The 10367-nt window shown below is 40.5% G+C and overlaps 1 protein-coding gene across 1 annotated transcript; it reads right to left on the reverse strand.

Annotated features, from left to right (window-relative positions):
• Positions 1–1567: 1567 nt before the first annotated feature.
• LOC138104273 (sulfotransferase 6B1-like) lies at positions 1568–10113 on the reverse strand. The gene is made up of 6 exons (XM_069003348.1): positions 9885–10113; positions 8903–9087; positions 7724–7850; positions 5459–5553; positions 4231–4417; positions 1568–2357 (listed from the first exon to the last, which is right to left on the reverse strand). The coding sequence occupies exons 1-6, from the start codon at positions 10027–10029 to the stop codon at positions 2239–2241; spliced, it is 858 nt and encodes a 285-aa protein (XP_068859449.1). The 5' UTR covers positions 10030–10113; the 3' UTR covers positions 1568–2238.
• Positions 10114–10367: the final 254 nt, after the last annotated feature.

Genomic DNA, 10367 nt, shown 5'->3' on the forward strand with positions numbered 1-10367 from the left:
TTCTGTTCTCTGAATGCTGCCTCTTAAAAGACCTGGAGCTACACTTGTCTGCTCCTGGAGTCTGAACAGATTTTATGGGCAGTAGTTCTGATAACTTGCAAACAAGCCCTAGTCCTGACTCGCCACATGAGTATATCAACTCTTGGAGCACTTTGTTCAAAGAAAGCACACGATTTACAATGGAAGTCAAGAGGTTTCAGGGGATTTGGGGATAAAGTTGCAGGCAGTGCATGGCAATGTGGAGAACAAACTGGATCTGTGCCTTGCAGTGCCTCTGTACTGCTGCCCCTGCTGAGGAGCAAGGGAACTCAAGTTTGGGCTGCTTCAATTAGGCTGCTGTCATTTGTGTCAGAACTTGGACAGCACAGAGACACATGGCCTAGCTCTGTTTCATTCACCTGCTGATTAAGTCCTGCTGTACTTTTTTTTTTTTTTTTTTTAAATTGTAATCTAGGTAAATCCTTAATTCAGCCAGTAGGCAATGCTGTAAACTGATTAATTCCTCATCCCCCCGAAGTAGCTAGGGAACTAACTGCTTTTTGAGCAGCACACTGTTACCTCCCTGGCTGATGGGTAGGTTTAAATAGTTTACCAAGTTTACCTTGATCCACAAGACAAGTCCTCATCCTGTCCCCTCACACACAGTTCCATGTTGTATGTTGTTGATGTAAATGATGCTTTATGTGTGTGCATACAATGTGTGATGCAAAAGCTGCTTACAGCAGTCTTAGTGCAGCTAAACTCCCTTGCAAACCTCATTTCCCCAAGGACACTCTGGCTTTTTTTCCATACTCAAAGGACCAGAAGACAATAAGTCTCTAAGTAAAATGTTCAAGCATTTTCATTAGCTGATCTCCTGGCACTTATTAATAGTGGAAGAAGGACACCTGAAAGGAGGGCAGCAGTGGCATTTTGGGGGGAGAGTGAGTGATTTTAATGTCAGAAGAACAAAGTCACACATCAAATGGGTCATTTGCATAGAGCAGGGCATCATCTCCCTCCAGCTGTGTTGAATTGGTAAATGACAAAGGACTGCACACAGGCTTTTCTCTCGCTCTGCTCAGCACCATAACTTCTGTGTGGTTTGTGCAGGTGCAAAATCAGCACGTGTTGATGCCAGCTTGCACAAACCAGGTATGAAATGAAAGGGCTGCCTGGAAAGTGTGAAGTGTGTGGCTGGAAAGAGATCAGTGTTGATGAAACAAGGCCCTACCTCAGCTATTCAGAAACAGCACACCCAGAGGAGAAGCTTCCCTCACACACAGGAGTCAAAACAGTCATGGTGCTTGTCTGCACGAGTTTCTTTTCAGTCAGCTTTTGTTATGATTGTTCTGCCTTGGAATGGTGTAGTTGGGTGGAACAGTCCCTGGGATGTGGACACAGACAGCTGATTCTTGGAAAATCTGTTTTACCAGGGCAGAGTAAATAAATAAGTGGTGTTCAGATTAAGCTGTCTCTGAGTTGTGGTTTGGTTCTGTTGCACAAGGAGTGGGAAGTAAAATAGGTCTCATCAAAACACTGGGAACAGGCATTTTGCAGGAAGAAAATCAAATGGAAAGGAAACACATTTATGGTTGCCCAACATGTGGTGCTGAAATTTATTTGAATTTGTATCAGTTGCATTTAAAACACAAAGACTCTCTGGTACCTAGCCCAGAAATAAGTTACATCAGAGAACTACATACTGTTAAAAAAAGAAAAGAAAACAAAAGAAACATTTTTGTAAACAGACTTCAGATCCTCAAATGCTGCAGTTTTCAACTTAATTATCAATAACAATGTCCAATAAGATAGGCACTTCCAAATCATGGTGTATCACAGAAAGAGCAAGTCTGGGGTCAAATTTTTGATAATTTTCTTATTATGTGTTTTTAGATTTCTTATATATTCAGTTTCTTAGAAGTTTGGTTTTTTGCTCTTCTCTTCATATTATCTTGGGTAAAATTCCTAATTCAGGTCTACGGAGTCTGTTCATATCCCCTTGGAGCAAAAACAATAAATAAATGATGAAGTAGATTTGGTTGCCAAACACCTGACTCTGTGAAACCATCTACACCTGCCCTTTGACAACTGAGTTTAGCTCTGCATTGTGTCAGAACTTTCCTGTTCTCAGAAACTCGATGTTTACAATCCTTCCTATTGGAAGCATTATGAAGTGAATGGAGCACCCATTCAGAGCTTCCCCCCAACTGGTCTGTGTATATTTGTTGATAGCTGGATATGGTTCTTCACGTGGACTCAAAATTCATAGATGAAACTGTCTGCCATCTTGCTGAGTTTCATTTTCTCGTTAAATATCTCCTGAAACCTAATATTCTGCTTTGGAGTGAAGTAGTTCTTCCAATCACCAACAGCACCTAGGAAAGCAGGAACAGAAGTGAGCAATATGTGGAGCAGAAAGTGATTTAAAAACAGGCTGATTTTGTTAATGTTGCCGTTGGCACAGATATTAATACATTCTTAACCACGGTCACTGTGGTAGGTCAGGATCACAATTGTTCTGGTGGAACTCTGGTAGAAGGATCTGGATCATCATCCATACAGGCTGATAAACCCCCATCCTCAGAGTTGATTGGTGTCAGCAACACAAGTGGTGGAAGAGCAGCAGCTTTCCAAGGTGGAATTAGAGCTCCTGGTCATCTGGGCAGATGTAAAGGTCTCTGCCTGGGGTTTTTCACAGTCAGTAGAGGAAATTGTAGAATTACAGAATGGTTTGGGTTGGAAAGGACCGTAAAGATCACCCAGTTCCATCCCCCTGCCAGGGGCAGGGACACCTTCCACTATCCCAGCTTGCTCAGAGCCCCATCCAGCCTGGCCTTGGACACTGCCAGGGATGGGGCAGCCACAGCTTCTCTGGGCAACCTGTGCCAGGGCCTCCCCACCCTCACAGGGAACAATTGCTTCCTCATATCCAATCTAAACCTGCTCTCTGTCAGTGTGAAGCCATTCCCCCTTGTCCTGTCACTCCAGGCTCTTGTCTAATCTCTAGGAATTTTTATGGATGAGATGTCCAGCTACTTAAGAGGGCAGTTAAGTACTTCTGGGTGGCCATGGACACTGGTGATCAGAAGAGTGTTTCAATGTTACCCAGTTCAAGCAAAAAGGAAATTGTTATTTAAACTGACACATTTTTATGAGACAATGCTTACAGTTTCCCCTCATGTGGATGCTCTAAAGACCCTGCATCCCAAACCTGACTAAAATAGTCATCCCATTTTCTGACTAAAATAGCATTCAGACAGAAAGGACAAGAAAAGACAGTCTGAAGCATAATATATTCATATAAATCTTTTGTAAACTGGCTGAAACTAGCTAAATGTCTGGGATTTGCATAGGAACTACTTGTAAGTGAAACTGTTGGGATTTTTCAAAATTTTTATCATATCTTTGTCAAAGTTCACTGACTTAGAAAAATGCATCTCATTTTTTTGTTTCTTTTTTATTGGCAGACTGTATGTTGTCATTTGTTTCTGCCAACTGGTAAAACCATCGTGAATTAACAGAAGCTACGATTTCTCTGCTTATTAATTGAAACAACTCTTAGTTTTAAACTGCCAATTATTGTTCAAAAATTAACTAAATAAAGATAATCAAAATCCATGTAAAAACAAGGGGTTTGATTTGCTTATTATCCAAAACTGTGGAAGTTTCTGAAATGCCAGAAGCAAGAAAACAGCTCCTGCGGGTATTTTAAAATCACATCTGAGCTAAGCACTGTGGAAGATTTTCCAGGGTCTGGAAGTTACCTATGACCATTCTTTTGTTGTTGTTGTTGTCAGCATATTCCTTCCCCAGGAATATTTCAATAAGATAAGGGGTGATAAGATCAGTCTCATTCAGAAGGAATGTGTCTGGCTCTTTTTTATTCTAGTCAAGTAAGCGACCTTGGTGGGTGATATCAGAGAGACATGTTGTAAAACACTGAGGTGGTCAACTTTTAGAGGAAAAAAAGACAGATAAAGAGTAATGCTGGGTGAACCTTTCATTTTGGCTCAGCAGCTCCCACAGAGCAATATGAGCCAGGCTGTAGTTCAGACCCCCCTGTGCTTCTCTAGTACAAGTCTGAACTTGCAGCCAGTGAACTTCGGAAGTGATTTTTAAGAGGGCTTCAGATTGAAGAATCCTGTCATCGCTTCCCAGAGCTGACCCGAAGACTCCAGGAAAGACCTGCATTGCAGCCTCTGTCTGCATTCCCACTCCTTCTGCTGGGTTAGGCACACAGGAATTTACCTTTTCGGAAGATGAGCTTCCTGTTGGATGTCAGAGCACACACGGTGTGAGTGGGATCGCTGTTCTCCTTCTCTGTGTCATTCTTCATCTCTGAGAACGAAGACTTCTCGCAGATATCTTGGATATCACTGTCACTGACATTTAAACTCAGGAACAAAGTGATTTTCTTTACAACCTTAGGGAGATCCTGAGGTGTAAGAAAAAGACAGTGTTTATGTTTCTGGGTGGATTATCTGACTTCTAGCTGATTTGAAAAGGATCCCTTTTATTACATAATGAGCTTGTCACACGTTTATTTGCTTTCAGGCAAAGCTAAATATGTCATTGGACTGTGCAGATGACAGGTGCAGTAAACTTGCTTCCCCTCCTAGCCATACTCACAGAAATGAATAAATACAGAATATGACATATCACATACAGTCACATTGGCAGTTTTACCTCCCAGCTCAGGTAAAATGTTCTCCTGTCTCTCAGAATTACTTCACTGGAAATAGAGGAACACTCAAAGCCCAGCTTCCTGTGTAAGTAGCTTATTTCATTGGAGGTTCTATATCTAGAGATCTCACAAGTGACTCTGCATCCAAAATGCTTTGTTTTTATTCCTAGTAGTGGAATTTTTTTTTCCCCCAAAAATGAAAAAACCTATTTTCATGGAGACACTAGAAAGTGTTTTCTATTCACCTAAAAATTCATTCTCTGAAAGCTAAGGTATGTTGATATTTTACTTTTTCTTTTTTAAGAATAGCAAATTGTCTGCATGATATTTTTCTTCCATCAAAATTGTTTCCCTACCCCTCCAGCCTCCGATTTTCTTTTTTATTGGGAACACAAGACCCAAACATGAGTAGTTCAGTTGTCTTACATCACTTTTGGAAAATTTCACCTGAAATGTCAGGCATGGCAATTAATGTGTGGCCCTCAGTGGATGTCCTTGGTTGGTCTTTCCACAGGACAAAAAAAGAAGATCTTGAAGTTCTTCCTGAGCCTGAGGAAAATTGTGTAATGAGTCCCAGTCCTGCATCTAAGAAATGCAACTCTCACAGGATTTAATATTTCTATAACTTGTGCCATCAGAATTATTTCACTAATATAAAATTCTATGCAAATATAAAATATGTCCAAAGATATATATTCTCTTTTTCCTTCTTTCTCCTTTTTCATTATAACTTCCTCTTTGATGTTTTAAGGATGCTAATTTACAAGTAATGCCTTCTGAGAGCATATTTACCTTCTTCATGTCTTCATAGAACAAAAAGAGGATGTTTTTTTCATCTTCATGTTCTTCCCAGCTTAGGAAATGATCAAACCAGGATCCACAAACAACTGAAAGGAAAGCCCATGTAAAAGAGATTCAGATAAACTTCAGTCATTAGTAACTGTGATGGTATCTCACTCATTTAGGTGAATGATCCTTTTGTAATATATACCATGTATTCCTCTAAAACAGAGGCAGTTCTTTGTGTCAAGTGACTCAAACTTACAAAGTAACATCCAAAGAGGTTTCCATTCTTCTTGGAATTTGTTTTCATACCAGATACTATGCTGAGATATGATTCTGTAGTGGAAACAGGCTCCAGATCTAAGGAAAGGCAAATAATGAAGGAAAATGCACTGGCCTAACAAGATCTGAACATCTCACAGATGACTGCATGTCTGAGATGTGTCACAGAGATAGGATCACCTCAGCAGGAGGTGAAATGAGCAGTCTGGTAAACGGGGCACACTGTTGTTACCTCTCTTTCATCCCAGCAGAAGGGAATCTGTATAATTTTTAAATGCTGAAGAAGAATTACATAAAGAACTTATGCAAAAGCCTCATCCAGCCAGTGACACAGATAAAGGGGTTTGTAGCTGATCTGTTTTGTCTGAATGTACCATTTGCTGAACCATGGGAACACAGCTGGATTTCAGCTTTCTTTTAAAAACCAAAATTCTGACCTCTCCATTACAAAGGCAAGATGAAAACCTCCTGCAGGGCAATGAGAAGAGGCATGAACAGAGCAAGCTCAGCCAGCATTCTCCAAAGCTGTGACTTTGCTTTATAACCACCACCACCAGAATATTACAATCTTGTAATGGGCATCATTTTGGTCACAAACTCTGAGTTATAATTAAGTATGAATTATAATTAATAGCTATAATTAAGCTGGATGCTCCAGTCTGTAGCCCTCTCCAGCACATAAAGCAGTTTCTAAGTGCAAGGCATGTGCAAGGCTCCACAGTGTGCAATTAAACCCTCCTCCCCTGGCCAGCTACTCTGGGGATGTGGCCAGTGATAGGACAGTCCTGGTGACTTCAGGAAAGCCTTGGAGACTCCAGGGAATTCATTACAGTTGTCCCTGTGTGTCCTAGCCCTTGTTTTGGACTGTTATTAACTCTGCAAGAGTACTGCAGGATTTGGATCAAGCAGCACAACCTTGAAATGTTTCTACCAGGAGCAAAATTTACCACCTTTCCCTCCACATCACCTCTTACCTACATTTCTGTTGTAACCTACATGGTTATCTATTCATGCCACACATAAGCACTTGGAAAATAGAAGCTGGCTAATAATTTACGGGTAAATAGGAGATGCTTTTAAAATTTAATCATTGAAACACAGAATGGTTCAGAGTGGAAGGGACCTTAAAGATCATTTAGTTCCAACAGATCCCCATCCAACCTGGCCTTGAACAGAATCCTCTTTCCTTTTTTTCACTACTGTGTGTTCAGAGTTGGTACTAAACAAGCCAAGATCCTGCAAATCACTGGAGCACGTGCCTTAGGGCTGCTCTGAACTCAGAACACCAGACCTGAGCCAAAGCCTGGAAGAGGCAGTAAACAAATCAACTTCTGGAGCTCTGCTGTGAGCCCATGATGACTGCAGTAGCACTTTTCTTTCAGTTTTCAAGCTGATCAGTCATTATTGCTGTTATCGTCACTGTGGTGACACATGTCCTCAAAGGAGCAATAAAACACTAAAAATGGGAGTGCTCAACATGAACAAGGTCCTGTTGCCAGCTGCCATCCCACCACTCCTAAAAAATCTCCCTCTTGTCCTTGGTCTTTGGACCCCATTTCTGAGACAACACGTCAGGGAGAGTGTGGCTTCAGGAACGTGTCCAGGCTCCTTTGTTGGGCTGCCCAGGGCTGTCTCCCAGCCTGGAGAAGACACCAGACCTGCAGTCACAGCTGTCCCTGCAGCCTGGTGACAGTCACCTCATGTGCCCTGTCACCAACCACTGCTCTGCTCGCCCAGGGTAGCAAAAAGCAGCAAAATCTGTGAAGAGCTGTTGTGCTGGAGTGATGCAGCTGCTTCTCAGAATGACTCCTTGCAGGGCTGAAGGAAGCATCCTGTTATTTGCTCTTGTTTAGCTTGGCATTAGAATTTATCCCCACCAACCCCATATGGATAAAGAGTGCAATAAGGAGTTTTCACACAGTTCAAATTTCTTAACTCTTTCTGTGCACAGTAAACTAACATGAACTGCAAGGAGAAAACATTTATCCTTACCATTGCCTTTTAAGAACAAGTCAAAGAAAGCAGTCCAGGTGTCTACAGTGGGAAGGTTTGGGTTATCTCTGTAGTAATGAAACATGGAAACTGCAGTGTCTTTTGGATTTCTGCTGATGTAGATCATCTGTAAACAGAGAAAATGTAGTTATTAATGATAATATCCTCCCTTTATTTTAGAGAAGCTCTGTGTGTAAATAGAGCATTGTCATAGGCAGTTTGCAGTGTCAAAACCCTTTCCTTTAGGATTCCTCCTTCGGTGATCATGCCATTAAATTAGAAATGTATTTATCTCTACTTAGTGAGGAGTCCACAGTGATTAGTAAACAATTCCATGTGGGCAGGCGTGTGTTTGCTCCAGCTGGGTAATGTTTATGTTTTATGAAAGAGTCTGTGTTAACTTTAACCTTGAGTCAGTATATTATCTCATATATCTCACATATGAAAGCATTTAGTAATTAACATTCAAAGGACAGCTGTAAAACATAAATATTGGCCTTTCATTCAAATTAGCTTTGTCTCAAAAGTCTGGATCTGAGTGATCCTGAAATGTTTGACTTTTAATATAAAATCTGAGACCCAGAGCTTATTTTTTAAAGATCTCCCACATTAGCATGGGAGGAACTGGTCTAGTAAGTGTCCCTGCCCATGGCATGGGGGTTGGAATATGATCATCTTTAGCTCTCTTCCAATCTGGGTGATTCTGTGATTCTATGAACTTAAAACTGTGATCTGAATCTGCATCCCACGTTTCATTTCTCCTCTTTTTCCCAATACCTTTATGGGCTCTTCCCAAAGCTCCAGCAGGAGGGACAGAGTACTTTTAATCCCAGAACAGCCTATAAGTACCCAAGATTTTCTAAGACAGTAGGAAATGGGGTCATGAGGACACCCCCATTCCTAATGGGAGATTTCTGATTGAAAGATGTTGAAGTTCTGTGTGGTGCCTGGTGTAGAAATCACCCATGGGAGCAGTGGGGCAGGAGCAGAACCCAGTCCCTAGTCCAAGTCTCTGTTCCTGCTGCCTTCAACAGCTGGTCAGCTGTGTCTCCAAAATTCACAGCAAAACACTTCTAAAAACTGCAAATCATTCGAAGATTACTAAGGATAAAGAGGACAAAATAGATTCCTAGTAGACTTTCTATGTATTTTACTGCTTTGAGATCATTTTTGCCTTACCTTGCATTTCTTATTCTTAAAATTTGGAGGCAACATGTTGTAGTCTAAGTGTGTTGGGATGATTCTCTTTGATGAGAGTTTATTCAGCTTCTCCAGTTGGGAAATGTCTCCAAACTCAATGGGAGATGTTATTGTAACTTGAGTATTGTAAAGTTTTGTTATAACTCCTGCAAGCCAGTGGGTCCCTACAGAAATGTAATTTTAAGAAAACAAAACAAACAAACAAAAAAGGATTAATATTTATTACTTTGAAACATGCATTGCTCACATGGAAACATCTTGCTAGTGAACAAGGTATATTTCTAATCCTCCAGATTCAAGAAACTACGTGACTAAGTAATCCCATTGGCTCCAAATATATACACACTTAAAAATACTTGGGCTGTAGCTGAATTACAGTGTAACTCTGAGAGAAGTGTTAATATTGGTACCAAAACCATCTCATTAGACAAACTTCTGTCAGCTGAGAGGTGGCTACATTGTTTTTATAATTTATTTTAGAATAACCTGTTTGTTTGGGGGTTTTTTTCCTTACAGTAACTTGAGTCTGTATATTTGGAAAGTACTGATTGAGCTCCCCCTTGCTGTGTGCTCCTCTGTGCAAGAGAGGCGGGTGAAGAGAGGATAGGAAACTAAAAAATGTACAGCCAAGAGCCACACAAATAACTTCATACAATTCTTGACTAATTGAATGTAGAAAGTCCTCAAGAAAATCTTGCAAGTGCAGATTTTGCTTACAGGTAAGGAGTATTTATTTGCTTTCCAACATGAAAACACCTGAGATTATTTTCAGTTACAGAATCAAAATGTAAATGACCCATCTCTCTTGTAATCTGAACACTTACTGACAGAATAATATATTCACATACTCAAACACCCTTTCCTATTTCTTTCACACAGACATTTCCCAAGTAGTTTAAGCAGAGAACATGAAACACACACATGAGACTTCATGCAATTAACATTTAAAACTAGAACTTACCAGATTTGGGATAGGAAACCAGAAGGACATCATCTTCTCTAGCATCAAAAGTATCCAAGGATTTTAAAAGTTCTGGAGAAGACCTGGTGGTAAAGGGAATCCCCTTAAATGTGTGCAGGAGCTCTGCCTCACTGGAGTTGGACATGGTTGCTTAAGTCTTGGGTTCCTGCAAATCAGATAACAGGGATATGAGGGGGATTTAAGAGTCAGTTCTCAGTCAGATGGTTCAAAGTGACAAATTGAGACTGAGCAGCACAAACCTCATGCTTATATACTTTGCTACACACCACGATGCCTTATCAGATATTGATTTTTTTTTTTTCAGGTAGTTGATAAAGGCAACTGAAATATTAGAGCTAACTTAATAAATAACTGAAATGCTGAGTCATGAAAAATGCTTCCCATTTGTCATTTATTGGCTCTCCAGATAAAGAAATGAGGTAATGGTCAGAATGTAATTTAAAAAAAAATAGTGAGCATGAA

The sequence above is a fragment of the Aphelocoma coerulescens genome, chromosome 1A (genome assembly GCF_041296385.1).
Source record: "Aphelocoma coerulescens isolate FSJ_1873_10779 chromosome 1A, UR_Acoe_1.0, whole genome shotgun sequence".
Classification (NCBI taxonomy): domain Eukaryota; kingdom Metazoa; phylum Chordata; class Aves; order Passeriformes; family Corvidae; genus Aphelocoma; species Aphelocoma coerulescens.